The sequence below is a fragment of the Osmerus mordax genome, chromosome 25, assembly GCF_038355195.1.
Source record: "Osmerus mordax isolate fOsmMor3 chromosome 25, fOsmMor3.pri, whole genome shotgun sequence".
Taxonomy (NCBI): Eukaryota; Metazoa; Chordata; class Actinopteri; order Osmeriformes; family Osmeridae; genus Osmerus; species Osmerus mordax.
Window position 1 is genome coordinate 5,798,357 of NC_090074.1, and position 19,134 is coordinate 5,817,490.

At 40.7% G+C, this 19,134-nt stretch overlaps 2 protein-coding genes across 4 annotated transcripts; both read left to right on the top strand.

Annotated features, from left to right (window-relative positions):
• Positions 1–207: 207 nt before the first annotated feature.
• Positions 208–10,623, top strand: LOC136933771 (matrin-3-like). Of its 3 annotated transcripts, none has more exons than XM_067229288.1 (21): positions 208–328; positions 1,003–1,559; positions 1,719–1,780; positions 1,948–1,983; positions 2,264–2,352; positions 2,472–2,515; positions 2,661–2,774; positions 3,779–3,904; positions 3,994–4,155; positions 4,954–5,078; positions 5,182–5,587; positions 6,726–6,842; positions 7,039–7,167; positions 7,427–7,549; positions 7,811–7,939; positions 8,071–8,199; positions 8,292–8,422; positions 8,596–8,722; positions 9,422–9,545; positions 9,682–9,803; positions 10,192–10,623. In XM_067229288.1, the coding sequence occupies exons 2-21, from the start codon at positions 1,005–1,007 to the stop codon at positions 10,228–10,230; spliced, it is 2,889 nt and encodes a 962-aa protein (XP_067085389.1). In that variant the 5' UTR covers positions 208–328; positions 1,003–1,004; the 3' UTR covers positions 10,231–10,623. The 3 variants fall into 3 exon arrangements, with proteins under 3 accessions (XP_067085389.1, XP_067085390.1, XP_067085391.1); XM_067229289.1 differs by having other exon boundaries at positions 2,475–2,515; XM_067229290.1 differs by lacking the exons at positions 4,954–5,078; positions 5,182–5,587.
• A 791-nt stretch (positions 10,624–11,414) lies between these two features.
• LOC136933773 (matrin-3-like) lies at positions 11,415–16,033 on the top strand. Its single transcript, XM_067229292.1, has 5 exons — positions 11,415–11,446; positions 12,371–12,659; positions 12,984–13,072; positions 13,378–13,484; positions 13,799–16,033. Exons 2-5 carry the CDS (start codon positions 12,373–12,375, stop codon positions 13,976–13,978), a joined length of 663 nt encoding a protein of 220 aa, XP_067085393.1. The 5' UTR covers positions 11,415–11,446; positions 12,371–12,372; the 3' UTR covers positions 13,979–16,033.
• The last annotated feature ends 3,101 nt before the right edge of the window (positions 16,034–19,134 follow it).

Genomic DNA, 19,134 nt, shown 5'->3' on the forward strand with positions numbered 1-19,134 from the left:
CGTGCAAAATTCAAACTTTGCACAATGCCTAAATAGTTAAACCCCTAAAATGCCCTAAAATCCCACTAGAACGTAAACAGACAGAGATTTCTCTCATTATAGCAGATACGGTTGATTATAGTACAGAGGTGTAGGTAAATACAATACTTCCTCCGACCAGAGGGGGCGATAACACCTGCATGAGAGGGGCGTGAGGAGAGGGGTCTGGGGGTCTAGAGGTCTGCAGTTGGACCCTCAGAACATGTTTTTCGTTAGCTATCTTGCCGTTATTCATTGCAATACACAAATGAAAATATAAACGATTTATAACGTTATCCCAACGGTGAAGGTAAAATCAATGTTCCGTGTCTAAGCTGCAGCTCGAGGTTGTTGTCTTCTGCTTATATTTGATTATTTAGCTAGTGCTAATGGTAGCTAGCTAGGAACATAATGGATTGCTGTGGTTATTTCGTACGTGCTTCGTGTCGCGGTCTTGCTTTGTTTGCAAACATGATAGATGTAAAGACAATGGGTTTGGTGTATGCTCGACACTGTATCTACTGAAGCGAGGTACTAAGTCTAGCAGTGTTTACAAACATCTGAAACAGCAAAGTTAACTATCCAAGTAACATTCCTGTGCTGTTAGCAAAACGTAAAGAGAGTTACAATCTAACAAGATTCATACTTAATTGAGCTGGTGAACGGAAGACCTAACGTTAAATTACCAAACATTTGTCATTACATGTGATTTCATTGCATACGAAGACTTGTATGACGTCGTATTGTTACACTGCACTTGTAAAACAGACTTGTTGACTACACATTTCCTACCAATCTTTTTAGTGTAAAAGGAACTTAACTCTGTGCACACTTAACATCCTGCCCAACTCCTACTACAATGTTGTTAGTTTGTGTATTTCAATGCAGTTACATAGTATACATTACACTTCCAATAAAGTGTTAGCCATGCCTTTTATACCTTAATTTGATGAGTACATTCCTTCTGTTATCCTGAATGTTTAGTGATGGAGGAAAGCGGACACCCCTCTTGTGAGAGTGACACCACCACACACCTGCAAGGCTCTGGAGATGCACCGATGAGTACTATGAACTTGATTGCCACTCTCGGGCTCTCGCCTGAAGATATGGATGCCCTGGCCCAGATGCCAGCGAGTGAGATAAGTGTGGAGACTTTGCCCGCTCTTATAATGCAGCTGAAGGCTAAACGAGCCCAAGAAGAAGCGAGGCAGAGAGACGTGTCCCCTAATAGAGAGATTAAGAAAGAGCACGCTGATTCAAGAGACGATCATAAAGAAGTCATTCCCACCTACCCAGAGCCCCACCGGCCAAACTGTCATGGGGACACAGATAGGAGAGTGGTGAGCTACAAGCGAGTGGAACAGCCTGAAAGGCTGGAGGGGAGTAGAGATTCCTGTCACACAAGGACCCCAAGAGAAAAGCTTCCAGACCGCCGGCCAAAGTTTCCAATGTCCTATGAAGTGGATGACTTCAGTGGAGTCATACCGAAGGAGCTTCCACACACATGCTCTCTGTGCTTGTGCACGTTGAAGTCTAAAACGGTACGTGATTGTCCGTTCCAAAATATCCCATTGTTTGACGGTCTTGATGTTCTACCCAGGATGCCAGGATGAGATCCAAAGAGCTGTGGTGGGGTTCTATGAGCACTAGCGCCATTTCTCCAATCTGTACATTTGCTCATGAGCGTTTTCTTTTACCAGGCATGGACAATCCATCTGACAGGGAAGCGACATGCAGAGGGGAAACGAAGAATCATGTGTTTGTAAGTGTAAAGGAAAATCTAAACATTCAGAGACTCAAGTGAAATGTGTACACTTAATATGATATATCAAATAACTGTCAGACTAATTTTGTTCGTGTAGTTCACAGCATTGTGGTTTACATTGATTAGGAGTGGGCCTGATTTTGATTGAAATCATCTTTTGACAGATTTCCACAGTTATATGTCCATGAGAGCAGAAAAATGTGAGTAATTTATTTGTATTTTTTATTGTCATTTATTGGTAGTTGTCATAAACAGTTGATGTATTGTATGCCACCGTAGGTGGATTTGCATCAATTCCACAAAGGGAGGAAGAGTGGCGTATTAGAGGAGTGTTGCTTTAAATTTAGCGAGCTTTAGACAATAGCAATAGACCGAATAGACCACTGTGTTAGCTGGAACCGTAGGTAGGGTCTAGAGTTTTAAACCTTACTTACAGTCTTTGTGAATGAAATTTCTCTGCCTTAATCTGCTTCCTTCCAGGCCAGATAATGATGATCACTCCCCCCCCAGGAAAGTGCCCCGCCCTTCAGTGCCGTTCAAGAAACAACACAGCTCGGATCGACTCTCAGGTGAATAGTCTTCCAATCTACCCCACATTCTTTTATATCAAGGCTATTGCAATTCTGGTGAAAAACAGGTCTTGTTTCCTTATGCATAAAAATAAGTTGTACTTTTTCTCCATATTTAGCAGAAGTTATACCAGTACACAAAAGACTTCATTTAAAGCCCAGGGTATGTAAACATGTTTGTTGACATGCTTTAATTGACTAAAAACTCTCTATTCTGGAAGGTGAAAAAGAACCTGAATAGCACATCTCTGCCAACTCTGGCTGGCAAAGCAATAACAACGTTTTATTGTGTTTTTTTTTTACTCCAGACTGGTACAAAGGTGGTGGTCAAGTATCCTCTTGGTGTTGTCAGTGTTGACGACTTGTTGACTTTGGCAATGCCTTATGGTACAGTTGTCAAACATCAGGTGTTCCCCACTAAGGTCAGTTGAATATAAACTGAATGAGAATAACATCAAATGTAAGTTTTAATTTAAAAAAAGGCCTTAGTGGTCCCCTAATACCGTATCTGAAGTTTCTTTCCTGAAATTCAGCCTTGGTGCAGAATTACAGCCACTACAAGCAGTCCCACAATGAGCTTTTTTAAATGCTAATGAGCAGGGGAAAGGCGGATATCGCGCGCGCCATAACACCAACAGCAGAACGTTTATCCAAATAACAAAGAGTTGTACAACACTCGCGTTACAGTGTGTGTATTCACACACATACTTGATGCTATCTACCTTTACATTAGCGACAGTAACTGAACAGTTAACTGCAGAGCTAATGTTACAGCCACATTCTAAGGGTAGCAAGCTAGGTAACCATATACAGTAAAGCAACAAAATGATAGTGTTAGTTGACTTACTTGTTTGAGGTTTGTAGCTGGACCAAGGAGAGTTTGTACTGATCCAGAATTTAATTTCAGACGGTCAGCAAGGCCAGTTTTGTATTGGCCCAAGTTGAGGAAACAGTCGTCGCTGAAATGTTTGACGCAGACATACAAACCTTTTGGAAGTTGTGTCGGTGCATTTCCAGAGAAAATAAAATTAAGACACTGGTTCTTCAGAGGCTCAGATGAAGGAACTAAAAAAAGACTTTGGTTATCATTCGTATCGCACGGTCGTAGTAGCTCAGTTTCTCATGGGCGTGCCAGATTCTCTGGGCGGGCAAAGCAGAGAAAGGGGAGGTAACCTTCCCTGTTATGACATCATAAAAGTAGCATTTTCAAAACCGAGCGTTTCAGCTTTCATTTTCTCAAAGGCGGAGAAGAATACCCAGGGCTTGGCTTACACCTATCAAAGTTTCTAGCCACTGGGGGGCCAAAGGCAGGCTAGGGGAACTCATATTAATGTTAAATAACCTCCTAAAGTGAAATTGTCATGTCATGGGACCTTTAATACTATTTTAACACATTAAGGCAAACTCTGTTTTTGATATATTATAGGGCTTCCTGGAGTTCAGCTCACACAAGGAGGCAGCCAAAATGGTAAATCACTTTGGTGAAAAACCGACTTATGTGAGGAATCACAAGTTGACCATGTACTTGTCACCAACCGTGTGCAGTATTAAAGTAAGTGCAGTATGTACCATCATCTGAACCCTTCCAATCAGTCGTTTGTCATCACAAGTCATTATGCTTAAACGTGCTTTTGTTTTCAGACACCGAGACTGGATGAACCAGAGACGCGGCCCTCCAAACGTGTGAACAACGCTGTGGTCTGTTTCTCTCATCTGCCTTCAGGGAAAGAGCAGGAAGCTGAAATTCTTGAAATGGCCCAATTGTTTGGAAATGTGCGCCATTCAAAGTTTTCAAGTGATCAGGTAATAACATAATTGTGATTCATTTGTTTGTATTTACATTTTCATGGTAACTGAACTTTACGGTATTACATGGTAACAAAATGTTAGCAACAGTTTATTGATTCCTACTCAAATTGATTTACATAAATACTATATATGTATATAATTTTTATTTGTTCTTAGGTATACATTATTATTTAGTATACCATGGTCTGGGTGAATAATCGATTCTGATTGGCTGCAGGGTGTCCATTATTTTCTGACCATTTTCCAGTAAATCTGTCTGTTCACCATTCTAAATTAATGCTCTGTCTACATAGAATGAGCACATATTTAAAATGAATAACCATAGAAACACTTTAACAAGCTAACATCTAATTACAACAATGGGTGACTAACATTTATTTTAACCTATTTGGAGAATATACATTTTCTGAACTTACTGTGTCAGTTTCATAAGTGATCATCTCACATCCCATTCGCTTATTCTACTTAGTAGTCTTGTCAGGCTGCACATATTATTATTTTTCGCTATAATCTTGATAGGGACAATGACATGGCTGGATAGCTAGCTAGTCTTGTTAAACATACTGTCAACCATCCATCCATCCATCATCTTCCGCTTGTCCGGGGGTTGGGTCGCGGGGGCAGCAACCTAAGCAGGGAGGCCCAGACTTTCCTCTCTCCGGCCACTTCCACCAGCTCTTCCTGGGGGACCCCGAGGCGTTCCCAGGCCAGCCGAGAGACATAGTCCCTCCAGCGTGTCCTGGGTCTTCCCCGGGGCCTAGATTTTTAGAGATGTTCCATTTGACTCTGCAGGCTCTGATTGAGATGGTAGACTGGAAGGACGCAGACATCATGGTGAAGTACTACCGCTCCAACCCCCTGAAGATCAATGGGAAAGGTGTCAAAGTCGGCTTGTTGTCAACAAGAAAGAGGATAAGGTCAGTAACGATTCTTTCCTCTAGGGCACATGGCGGCCTGACCAATATTCTTGTGGGACTTGGAATGTCAGGGGAGTTTACCTCAGTGGTTTTTGCCTTGTAGAGAAAGTCCTGAATCCACCACATCCAGAAGAGCAGACTCCAGCAAAAGCCACTGCAGCAAGCATAAAAGCACAGAGACTGGAGAGACTGAAGAGAAAAACATGGTAGACACACAACTTGCCAAGGAAATGGTGAAAGTTAAAGAACCAAGACATAGAAGGACCTTGGGGTATCACAAGGAAAACAACATGGAGTCAGAAAACATTAAACAAGAGGAAGAAGGGGGGATGGTGGTGGAAGATGAACAACGTTTTTTCAATGACATTGATACAGAGTCTGGCCTGTATTTGGACTTTCATTCGTCAGCTGACAAAAGTCTAATAGGTTCAGATCAAAAGGCTGCCAAAGAACCAAATCGTTGCGATCACGAGGACACGATGGAGCAGGAGATCTTTCATGAAGATGATGTAAGGTTTTTTATTTATTTAGCAACAACAGCAACACTAGCTTAACCCTTGTGTTATCTTCGGGTCATTCTGACCCATCAGTCATTGTGACCCACCGTCGTATTGCGACAACTTAACCGCATACAAAAACAAAGTGAAGCATTTTCTTTTAACCGTCGGGCTGTCTCAGACCCCCCACATTGCGAAGGTTAAAAGAAAATGCTATTTATTTGTTTTTGTATTGGGTAAAATTGGGTAAACACAACAATGGTTCATTGTGAACCACATGTGACCCGAAGGCAGCGCAAGGGTTAATTAATTGCAGATATCAGAACAGACCTACCTGGAGTCTGAGTGTTTTATGTGTTAATTACTTTGTCTTTGCATCGTACCAGTTGAGTAACAGAATGCAACTGTCTGTGATCTGACGTAGATAGGTCGCTGAGACGTAGATAGGTTGGGTCTTTGCCCCGCCTATACAAAACCTGATCTGAAAACGTGAGAGAAACTGTTCAACGGTCTAACTCCACATTTCAGTGCGACAAAGTGAGAAGCAAATCATGGAATTTCAGTGACGCAAAGTTCATCTTTAATCACTCAGCTTCCAATCAAATGTCTGTATTTAATCTGACCACGTAATGACATTTCATATCAGTAGAGAACCCGTTTTTGGCAGGCTATTTATGTTTTTTTGCATGACCTTTCAGTTATATTCTCGTCTCCTAACTCATAACATTGCGCAACCCTTACTAGATCACAAGTCTTTCACAATGCATCAAATTCATATAAAGGCATATGATTTCCATAGTTATACATATATTCTTATATAAATTGGAATACATTTATATAATATATATATATACACCGTATATACAACCTGTATAACTATACATTAGTTGAATACAGGTTGGTGGATTGTATTGATCATTTAGAAGACTTTATCCAAAGCGACGTACAGGGGTGAATTTGAACCTGCAACCTCTTGATAATACGCTATACCATTGAGCTATATATGCACCTACCCCCTACATTCAAATAGTGATCTGCTCTGTAGGAAAACAATATTGTACGAGTCAATGTAATTGTTAGATTACTTACTACTTTGCTCACAATTCAGTTGGTTAAATGATTTTTATTTAGTGGACTCTTGTTATTGCAGGATTGGAAGGTGGTTATTGTTAAGCCTATCAGAATAGTCTACGGCTTGGAAGAGGCCCTCTTCAAACTGGCAGAGCCTTTTGGAAAGGTGGTCAACCACGTCATATCCAGTGATCAGGTGAGTCTATAATTTTTTTATTTAGATACCTATATATTTTTCGATGGTCTGTTTGTTTATTTATGAAACAAAATATATAGATGTTCCTGTCAACAAAAGTGTATATCAACAGAGAAATGTAGAAACAAATTGGTTGTAACAGATTTTGTTCATGTATGAGCATTTGCTTTGAATGACATGTCTCTACTGCTTTCAGGCGCGGTTAGAGCTGGAAAGTTCAGAGCAAGCTCATGAAATGGTGAATTCCCTTAGAGACCACAGGAAATCGAAGCTTTTTGGGAAACATGTCAGTGTAGTCATGTGCGGAGAACTAAAGGATTTAAAGGTGGGTTTTCAAATATTTTTTTTGTGTGTTTTTATATTCAGGTAATTTAAGTAAACTTACCCAAGACGTTTTGAATGTTGAAGGCTTCCATATGTTTTATGTTTATTGATGATTTGACACAGATGCCTAGGGGGAGATCCATCTAGGCATGTTTTCGATCCAGAAATACTACATCTAACTGTTGGGGCTTACTTTGCTCACAATTCTACACAATTCCGTTGCGTAATGATTTCTATTTAGTGGACTCTTTTTAATGCAGGATTTGAAGGTGGTTATTGTTAGGCCTATCAGAAAAGGCTTTGGCCTGAAAAATGCCCTCTTCAAACTGGCAGAGCCTTTTGGAAAGGTGGTCAACCACATGATAACCTTCAACAAGCATGAGGTGGGTCTGATTAGATTATTCATATACCTATATATTTTGTTGCTGGTCTTGTTTTCCCCACAGTTTAAGTTGTAGTGCTTACTCTGCCTGTTTTGTATTGCCACACATCCTTATCTAGTTATTTTTATAAAAAATATAGATGTTACTGTCAAGGAAAGTGTATATCAACAGTATTATTAGATACATGTTGAAAACAAATTGGTTGTAACTGATTTTCTTCATGTATTAGCATTTGCTTTGAATTGTCTCTACTGCTTTCAGGCGCGATTAGAGCTGGAAAGTTCAGAGCAAGCTCATGAAATGGTGAATGCCCTTAGAGACCACAGGAAATCGCAAGTTTTTGAGAGACATGTCAATGTAGTCATGTGCGGAGACATAAAGGAATTAGAGGTGGGTTTTTACATTCATTTGTAACTATAAATTGTTTTCAGGTCAATTAAGTAAATCTACTTAAGACATGCTAAATGTTGAAGGAGGCTTCCATATCTCTGTTTATTGGTGATTTGATGTTGTTGACACAGATGCCTAGTGGGAGATCCATCTACATTGGCATGCTACCGATGGAGAAATACTCGGATATCTCACTGTTGTGGCTGGCCCGACCCTTTGGGAAAATCACTGGTTATTACCTGAACTGGCGGCGTGCAATGGTAAAATCTTAAATCCTGTTATATTTTAGGTTGAGGGCTCATGGATGGATGATCATTATTTAAGAAATGTGTTTTTGCTTGAACACCTCTAGTCCTACATCCAGATGGAAACGGTGGAAGCAGCTCAGAAGATGCTGAAGAAGTACGAGTTGCGTTCTCCAAGGTTCTACGGCACCACATTGAAGATCAGCTTGTCTAAATGTTTGGATTCACTGATACCATGGTAACCCCTTTTCTTCTATGGATGTGTGTGACTCCTGTTGATCAAGATTGACATTTTGAATTTGGCTATTACGTGATTTTCTTTTGTCATGGTTCAATAACAATTGTTGTACTTTTACTTGGAATTTCGATCGATTGCTTTTCTTAAATCGTTTTTTGTTCTCGTGCCCTCAGGAAAACTCCAGTCCAGTACGAGCTGCTGAACAACAGCTGTGAAGCTCATCGAGAGGATCGAGGGGGCGAGGGGACCAGTGTCCAATCCCCTACAAGTACCACTACCCAGAGGAGTTCCATGGAGAGGGTGATGGGATTATTTACTAACTATCTTTGAGGTCTGACTAGATAATGAGTGTTGCCAATACCGAGAAAGTGATGTAAATCCTGTAATTAAAATATATTTCATATGTATGACAGGGATAAATAATTTAAATTTATTCATTTGGCAAACACTTTTATCCAAAGCGACTTACAAGAAATAGCTTTACAAAAAGTGCATAGGTCAATGATCATGAACAAAGAGAGCCCCAAAACATTGCGGGTAGCCAAAACATGAAGCAAACATGAAGCATACATTGATACAAAACATGAAGCAAACATGAAGCATACATTGATACAAAACATGAAGCATACATTGATACAAAACATGAAGCATACATAAATAACTGTCATTGAGCACCTACCCTTGACCCCAATGGCAGCAGTGCTACAATGTACTTATTTTGTTGGCTGAATTTTTTGTAAATAATTTTTTTACTCAAAATTTAGATTTTCTGTTTTCGATTATTGACCTGAACATTGCCACAATAATTTAGTTTCCAGCAACCATACTCCGGTGCTCTACAAAGAGCCCAACCGTGTCTAAGTGCTTGGTGTTGTCCATCATTCTGCGGCTGCGAGTTTGTGATATTGGTTCTATAAATTACTCAAATGTTTTACACTGCACTTGAATGTAGCCACAATACAAGATCAGCATGTTGAATTGGCATGTTTCCATGGACAGGATGGCTCGTTGTCTGAGAGGGTGGGGGTCTGTGGAGACCCTGAGTGCGACCAGGCTGATGCAGCCAGTGAGGACCTGGAGCAGGAGGAACCTCTAGGTCCTTATCAACCCAACAAGCCTGTGGGTAAGAAACCAGTGACTCGTTACAGACTGAAGAGCTGAAGAGATTGTCTTCTTAGGTGGGTGGGAAGACCACTTTGAAGATAATGGCTAGTGTTGTAGTAGTTCTGATCTAAGACGTCTTTCACTTTTATTTACAGGGTTAGACTATTTGGAACAAAGAACTGGATTATTCTGCAAGTTGTGCAACATGTTCTACACCAACGAGAAAACAGCCAAATCTGTCCACTGCAGCAGCAAGGAACATTACGAGAATCTGAAGGTGGGTTTTTATCTCCCTTCCTACAACATAACCTTACTGACTGGGAAGATACATGGCGACCATTATTGTTTAAAAAGTTCAATGTCATCAGTACAGCTGAATTTTTTACTTGCAATTCAAGTATCTGGAGTAATCTGTAGTTTACCGTTTTCTCTCAGTGGAAATTTCTGCTCTCAGAAAATGCCTTGTGAATGGTTAGGACCTGAGATACTGCACATGCTCAACATTCCGCCGATTTTACATCCAAACAATGACTTATGATTATGTGATTACGGTAGAATCAAGTTCACTTGTGGAATGTCACCCAAAATACGTGGAATGAAGTCTGTTTTCAGTGATGGGTTCTGAAATGCACATTTTAACTTTGTGAAATGTTTCCCTTTTCCAGAGAAAGGTAGAGGGAGAGAAGCAGCCTTCAACTTATTGAGATGACTGGCATCCTAATCAACTTCACAGTGAAGACTGGCCTTCTAGTTTACATTTCAGGATGAAATGTATAAAAAGAACCCTTTCAGTTTTGGAACAAGATTGTGGTTTGAAGAAACAAAAGTCAAATTATTTGGCCATTGAAAACTCAACACTCAAACTTGGTGTTGTTTCGTTGATGTTTTGGGGCTGTATGGCTTCGTCGGGCCCTGGTACCCTGCAGAAGGTGGAAGGTCGAGTGGATTGCAGTACATCCAAAAGGAATGTAAACTTCTGAACGGATAATATTTTGAATATTTCCCCCAAAGTTATATTTTTACATAAAGATTTTAACATTTTTGTAACTTGTGATGATGAGAGGACATTTTTAATACATGGATTAAATGGCTTATTGATGAAATGCATTACTTTGTTTGATTATTTTTGACATTTCATAACAGGAGGATGCAAATCTTTGCACTGAACTGTACGTTTCTGTTGATTTTATCAACATGCCTTCATGAACGGATGACATGTTTTTAACCTATCTGGAGAATGGGTGGTGTGTAGCCATATTGAGTATATAGATCTTATTATAACACATACATGTAGTGATATTTGGATTGTCGAAGGATCCTTAAGAAACCTTCATTTGAATAAACCTTGGAGAAATACTGAATAAAAATACTTAATAGAATGTATAGAGGAACCATCCTCTACCACCATAAGACAGGGTGTGTTAGAAACTGCTTGCATAGAGAATCAACAGGAAGCTCTAGGTTTCCTGTGCACAGGAACACGTGCTGACTGGGTTCAACTGCCATAACCCAAATTAGGAGAGAAATGGGGACGATCAAGCAGTATGAAGTGATACATATGATGTGTATGTCAACGTTAGATACTTGCTCTCACTCTCTTAGCTTGCACTAAGAAACTCTTAGAATCTCTATTCACTCGGATACAGAGACTTAAGTGCATTTAGAAGCATACCTCATACAAAGGGGATTATCTAGCTTAAAGAATTTAGAAAATATAAGAGGTATAACCACTCCATAACGGGGAAATATTGTACTCCATAACGGAGATATAAACTATTTTTTTTACTTATTAAACAAAAAATAATAATAAAAGACAGCTATTTTCCGTCCTAAATTATAGAGACTATTAAAGCTCAGACAGGCACAAGACGACAGAAGTCTGAGCACTCCAGATCCAAGAGATACACCACGCCAAGACAGGTGAGACCCGGGTACCACGACCTGTGATTAAGACATAGCAATGACGTGTCTACCTGGTGTATTGTGTGAAGGGGTAAGATTCACTGTGTAAACTGTTCAGACTACTCTCGTTTAGGTGTATTATTTAAAGGTAAAAAGGATAAGAAAACAATATTTAATACTAGTAAACAAAGACGGGTGATCTCCGTACCCGGACCTGATAGAACAGGAGACCCCGAACATGACTGGGTTAAAGACGAGACAGTTCAAGGTTGATAAAACGCAACAACTCGTCGGCACCCACGATCGTTCAACAATGGCAAACAAGATATTGCCCAGATATAGTGAAGACAATGTGATGGGTTGGGTGTATGCTCGACACTGTATCTACTGAAGCGAAGCACTAAGTCTAGCAGTGTTTACAAACATCTGAAATAGCAAAGTTAACTAGCCAAGTAACATTCCCGTGCTGCTAGCAAAACATAAAGCGAGTTACAATCTAACAAGATTCATACTTAAATGAGCTGGTCCAGATGAACTTGCATGAATGGAAGACCCAACGTTAAATTACAATATTTAATTATACATTTGTCATTACATGTAATTTCATTGCATGTATTGTATGACCAATTCCTGTGCCATGAGCAAAAACCTTGAGCTATTTAAGCTTACCGTAGGCAATTGTTACACTGCACTTGTAACATAGACTTGTTGACTACACATTTATAAAAAATAAAATAACAAACGTCTTACCAATCTTTTTAGTGTAAAAGGAACTTAACTCTGTGCGCACTTAACATCCTGCCCAACTCCTACTACAATGTTGTTAGTTTGTGTATTTCAATGCAGTTACATAGTATACACTACACTTCCAATAAAGTGTTAGCCATGCCTTTTATACCTTAATTTGATTAGTACATTTCTTCTGTTATCCTGAATGTTTAGTGATGGAGGAAAGCGGACACCCCTCTTGTGAGAGTGACACCACCACACACCTGCAAGGCTCTGGAGATGCACCGATGAGTACTATGAACTTGTATGCCACTCTAGGGCTCTTGCCTGAAGATATGGATGCCCTGGCCCAGATGCCAGAGAGTGAGATAAGTGTGGAGACTTTGCCCGCTCTTATAATGCAGCTGAAGGCTAAACGAGCTCAAGAAGAAGCGAGGCAGAGAGATGTGTCCCCTAAAACAGAGATTAAGAAAGAGCACGCTGATTCAAGAGACGATCGTGGGTGAGAAATGTTATTAGGAGTGGGCTTGATTTTGATTGAAATTATCTTTTGACGGATTTCCACAGTCCATGAGAACAGAACATTTAGATTTGATGTGTTTATTTTTTATTGTAATTTATTGGTAGTTGTCATGAAGAGTTGATGCCACCGTAGGTGCATTTGCATAGATTCCACAAAGGGAGGAAGAGCGGCGTATTAGAGGAGTGTTGCTTTAATTTAGCGAGCTTTAGACAATAGCAATAGACCGAATAGACCACTGTGTTAGCTGGAACCTACAGAGTCTTTGTGAATCAAATTTCTCTGCCTTAATCTGCTTCCTTCCAGGCCAGATAATGATGATCACTCCCCCCCCAGGAAAGTGCCCCGCCCTTCAGTGCCGTTCAAGAAACAACACAGCTCGGATCGACTCTCAGGTGAATAATCTTCCAATCTACCCCACATTAACTTTTATATCAAGGCTATTGCAATTCTGATGAATAATGAAGGAAAGATGTGAATCTCACCTGGACACAAGTCTTAACAATGGGGGTAACATTGGGAGGATCAGCGGTAGGGACGTTAGGCATAGTCCATAGCTGACATAGGTACCAATGTATGGGAATGGACGAAGAATCAGCTAATGATGGTTCTCTATAAAATAGAAAACGGGCAGGGTCTATCAGCACACAGTATGACAAGATAAAGGACAGGTTGTAACACAAAACACTCTACTCAACAGAGAGCGAGACAGAAGCAAGGATGAACAACCAAACCAATAACGAGACTCATAATGGTACCAACCCTGCTCAGGAATATGCAGAGACAGGGGGAGCCATGATTCAACCAGTAAGACTTACCCTTATTTCCGGGATACTAATGATGGTTGCCACACGTCATAGATATCTAACGTATTTTGTCAAAACGACAGTATAATTATTCTTGCCCAACCCCCTCATAGACGAGGAAGACATGGGGTAATACTGAATAGTCCGTAAAAAGGACCAATGTGTATTATCTGTTATATACTACAAAGTCCGACCGTACCTCATACGTCCTCAAGAAGAGAGAGTTAAAGTTTATTTAGAAGGATTTATGAAATGCATGATCGGTTGGCCAAAGGGACAAAAATCAACCCATAATAACCATACTTCACCTGAAAGTTGCAGGCAGCAAGAGTATCAGACCCTCCAAAGAAGAAATCCGGCCAAAAGAAAACCCGAAAAGGCAGTAACCATGAGGAAGCTAGAACAACAGTTAACTTCGTGCCTACATGGGCGGAAATGGGGACCCACGAAACAGAGGCGAAAGCAATAAGCGTTCCCAGTCTCATAGGGCATTAAAAGGCAGAAAAAGCAAAACCCCACCAAGACGACTGGTTGCCCGTGACAATAGAGGAAACCGAGACACGTATTATTAGTTTTGGGGGAGAGGATCATTCTGACGAAATGGAAGATATGTTAGATTTAGATATGGAACAAGTGCAATTTTTTTACAATCCCGAAACTGGGGAGCAGGGATTGCCTCCCAGAAATTGGGAAGACCTTCACGACATAGACCGGCATGTGAATGAGATGAAGGAAACCCTAGAAAGGGAGTTAATGAATGGAGCTGTAAACAAAGAAGTAAACCTAGATCCAGACCTAGAAATAATTCGAGCCGTTGTAGAGGTATATCCCTCTAAGGATCGGAAAATGGACCCCGTGGTGGAAATGAAACAAGAAGAAATTCTAGAATGGGCTAACACACCCCAGTCCACCGAGATAGTAGGTCCTACTGTTGAAATGCCCATTCCCGGGAAAGCTGCTATAAAAATCACACAGAGTAATGAGATAAAATCTGAGAGAAATCTGGAAACGTCCGTGTTAAATCCCGAAGATGGTTGGGCTATAGCGAGAAAAGAATTACATGACGGGTTGGAAAAAGAGAGACGGTTGGCTAGGACAGTAGACCGGTCCTCAGATAGGGAAAAAGCAGAGGAGAGCAATGACAGACTGAGGTTCTTCAAACTAGGAAATAGTAGATATAGAGGCCTATTACAATCCCGGCCAGAGAAACTGGTCAATTCCTTTCTGACAAATCCTTACCAATGGGTACAAATCCGCATGATAAAGCCAGGAACAATAAACCCCTCAGACGATCATGTGCAGAAACTTGATTGGGAAACCCTTATGGAACACATTGCGGAATCAAAATTGATCAGCATACATGATAATCGGGAAAAATATAGCATGGAAGGGAGTAGAATTCTGGGAAGAAACAAACAGTTCTGTGATGTTTCCATATGGGAATACGGGGAGCAGGGCAGATATATGTGGGCACATGTATATTGGGGACCCCACGAGAATGACCATGTAGAGATCTTTGAAAAGGTGCCCGGATCCTATAAGGAGGCGTTCTATCTCACTGATTCCTACCAAGGCCCTTGGGTTGTATCCTCGACCGGCCAATGGGAAAGGTCCGACTGCGCCAATTGGGGATGCCGACTCATGACCCAAGGAAAATATCGCGAGCCAGGGTTCCATGACAAGGAGGGGAACTTCATTCCTGTCTTCTGGAACGCCTATACTCGCACTTGGACACAGTGAAGAACTATGTACGTCTCCAGGGTGCATAGGAGGGTGTTGAAGGACCCTTAAGAAGCCTTTGTTTGTATGAACCTTGGAGAAATGATGAATGGAAATACTTTATAAATAGAATGTGTATTTAGACAGGATGTGTTAGAAACTGCTTGCATATGTGTATTTAGACAGGATGTATTAGAAACTGTTTGCATAGGATGTGGTAGAAACGGCTTGAGGCCATAGTAGCCTACATGTCAAGGTTAAGTGTAACGTGCACCAAAGTAAAATCTTAGCCTTTGCAATTACAAAGTCTTGTTGTCACATCGCGATATAATTGCAAATGCAATTAATCGTTCAGCCCTAGTGAAGTGCCTTGCCCAAGGACACGTAATTTTTCACGGCCATGAATCGAACCGGCAACCTTCTGAGTAATAGCCTGATTCCCTAACCGCTCAGCCATCTGACTCCCACACATCCCTTACCCAAATAAGGAGAGACGTGTCCAGGTTTCCTGTGCATAGGAACAGGTGACCAGCATGGCCCAAATTAGGAAAGACATGTCATATCAATTAGGGGGTATCAAGCAGTATGAAGCGTATAAATATGATATGTATGTCAATGTTAAAAAAGCTCTCAAGCTCGCAGCACTCTACCTCTCAGCTCTCAGAGCTCTCTCGCTCATCTCTACCTCAGAATCTCTATTCACTCGGATATAGAGACTTAGAAGCATACCTCATACAAAGGGGATTATCTAGTTTTAAGATTGTTTTTTTTATATAACCACTCCATAACGGAGATATAAACTGTATTGTTTTGTTCTAATCAAATAAAAAGTTAAAAGACAGTCGTTGTCCGTTCTCACTTATAGAGACTAGTAAAGTTAAAATAGATAGGCACAAGACGACATAAGGATAGGGGCCCTCCTCCAGATCCAAGGGATACACCACGCCATGACAAAGGTGAGTCCCGGGAATCACGCCCAGCAATGGCAATGCCGTGTCTACCTGGTGTATTTGAAGGGTTAAGGGGTTAAGATTCACTGTATAAAACTGTTCAGACTACTCTCGTATAGGTATAGTATTGTTCAAAACCAGAAGGGCTACAAGGGAACAGACCTTTTGGTTACTGTAGTTGGTTTGGTGTGGTCTTATTCAAAGGTAAAAAGGATAAGAAAACAATCATTGTTTGAGAGAAGGTGCTAGTAAACAAACACGGGTGATCTCCATACTCGGACCTAGAGAAACCGGAGACCCCGAGCATGACTGGGTTATAGACGAGACAGTTCAAGGTTGATTTAAACGCTAATCATCACGACAACTCGTAGGAACTCATGATCGTTCAACACTTCCAAGTAACCAAGTTGTGGATACCTGGCCATTGACCCCTCTAACGTAATTGAAGGCCTTGTAGCATTTAGTAGGTTGAGATCCTCCACTGATAAAATGGAAAGGCTACATTAGTTGAATACAGATTGGTGGATTGTATTCATTTAGCAGACTTTATCCAAACGACGTACAGGGGTGAATTTGAACCTGCAACCTCTTGATCATACGCTATACCATTAAGCTATATATGCACCTACCCCCTACATTCAAATAGTGATCTGCTCTGTAGGAAAACAATATTGTATGAGTCAATGTAATTGTTAGATTACTTACTACTTTGCTCACAATTCAGTTGGGTAAATGATTTCTATTTAGTGGACTCTTGTTATTGCAAGATTGGAAGGTGGTTATTGTTAAGCCTATCAGAATAGTCTACGGCTTGGAAGAGGCCCTCTTCAAACTGGCAGAGCCTTTTGGAAAGGTGGTCAACCACGTCATATCCAGTGATCAGGTGAGTCTATAATTTGTTTATTTAGATACCTAGTTTTTGATGGTCTGTTTGTTTATTTATGAAACAAAATATATAGATGTTCCTGTCAAGGAACATCTTCAGAAGATTCTGAAGTAGAATGAGTCGCGTTCTCCAAGGTTCTACGGCACCACATTGAGGATCTGTCTGTGTAGGAAGGGGGATTCGCTTATACCATGGTAAGCCCTCTTCTTCTAGGCTTGTCAGTGGCTCCTGTTGATCAAGATTGACATTTTGAATTTGGCTATTACGTGATTTTCTTTTGTCATGGCTCAATAACATCATTTTTTTAACTTCTACTTAGAATTTCAGTTGCATCTCCTGCAGGTTTCCTCCCCTCTTTAATATAAGATCGATCGCTTTCCTTATTCTTGTGCCCTCAAGAAAACTCCAGTCCAGTACGAGCTGTGGTTGGCCCAGAAGAACAGCTGTGAAGCTCATCAAGAGGATCAAGCAGGCGAGGGGACCAGTATCCAATCCCCTACAAGTTCCACTACCCAGAGGAGTTCCATGGAGGAGGTGACGGGATTGTTTACTGACTTTATCTTTGAGGTCTGACTAGATAGCGAGTCTTGCCAATACCGAGAAAGGGATTTAAATCCTGTAATTAAAATAGATTTCTTATGTATGACAGCGATAAATACCAGTCATTCAGCACCTCCCCTTGACGCCAATTGCGGAGGTGCTACAATGTACTTATTTTAAGACACAGGTCTAATGACTCTAATCTAAATTTTTACTCAAAATTTAGATGATCTATTATTGATCTGAACATTCCCATAATAATTTAGTTTCCAGCAAACATACTCCAGTGCTCTACAAAGAGCCCAATCGTGTCTAAGTGCTTGGTGTTGTCCATCACTGCTGCTGCGAGTTTGTGATATTGGTTATTTTTTCAGAAATTGTATTAAATTACTCAAATGCTTTACACTGCACATCAGAATGTAGCCAGAATACAAGATCAGCATGTTGAATGGGGATGTTTTTATCTCCCTTCCTACAACATAACCTTACTGACTGGGAAGATAGATGGTGACCATTATTGTTTAAAAAGTTCAACTTCATCAGTACAGCTGATTTTTTTTACTTACAACTCAAGTATCTTGAGTAATCTGTAGTTTTCTGTGATGTTTTTCTCTCAGTGGAAATTTCTGCTCTCAGAAAATACCTTGTGAGAGACGTTAGTGGTTCTCAACCCTGGTCCTCAGGGAACCCCTGTCCTGCATGTTGTTTCCCTGCTCCAACACACCTGATTCAAATAAATGGCTCGTTATCGAGCTCTGTAGAAGCCTGGTAACGAACATGCATTTGAATCAGGTGTGTTGGAGTCAAGCAACATCTAACACATGCAGGACAGGGGTTCCCTGAGAACCAGGGTTGAGAACCACTCCGTTAGAACCTGAGATACTGCACATGCTAAACATTCCCCAGATTTGACATCCAAGCAATGACTTATGATTATCTGATTACGGTAGAATCAAGTTCACTTGTGGAATGTCACCCAAACTGTTTTCAGTGTTTTCAGTTTTCTGGGGTCAGATGGCTGAGCGCTTAGGGAATCAGGCTACTAATCAGAAGGTTGCCGTTTCGATTCCCAGCTGTGCAAAATGACGTTGTGTCCTTGGGCAAGGCACTTCACCCTACTTGCCTTGGGGGAATGTCCCTGTACTTACTGTAAGTCGCTCTGGATAAGAGCGTTTACTAAATGTAAACGTGATGGGTTCTGAAATGCACATTCTAACTTTGTGAAATGTTTCCCTTTTCCAGAGAAAGGTAGAGGAACAGAAGCAGCCTACATCTTATTGAGATGACTGGCATCCTAATCAAACTTCTAGTTTACATCCTTGGTTTCAGGATGAAAAGTATAAAAATAACCCTTTCAGTTTTGGAACAAAATTATGTGGTCTGATGAAACAAAAGTCAAATTATTTGGCCATTGAAAACTCAACGCTCAAACTTGGTGATGTTTTGGGGCTGTATGGCTTCGTTGGGCCCTGGTGCCCTGCAGAAGGTGGAAGGTAGAGTGGATTGCAGTAACTTGTGACGATGAGAGGACATTTGTAATACATGGATTAAATGTC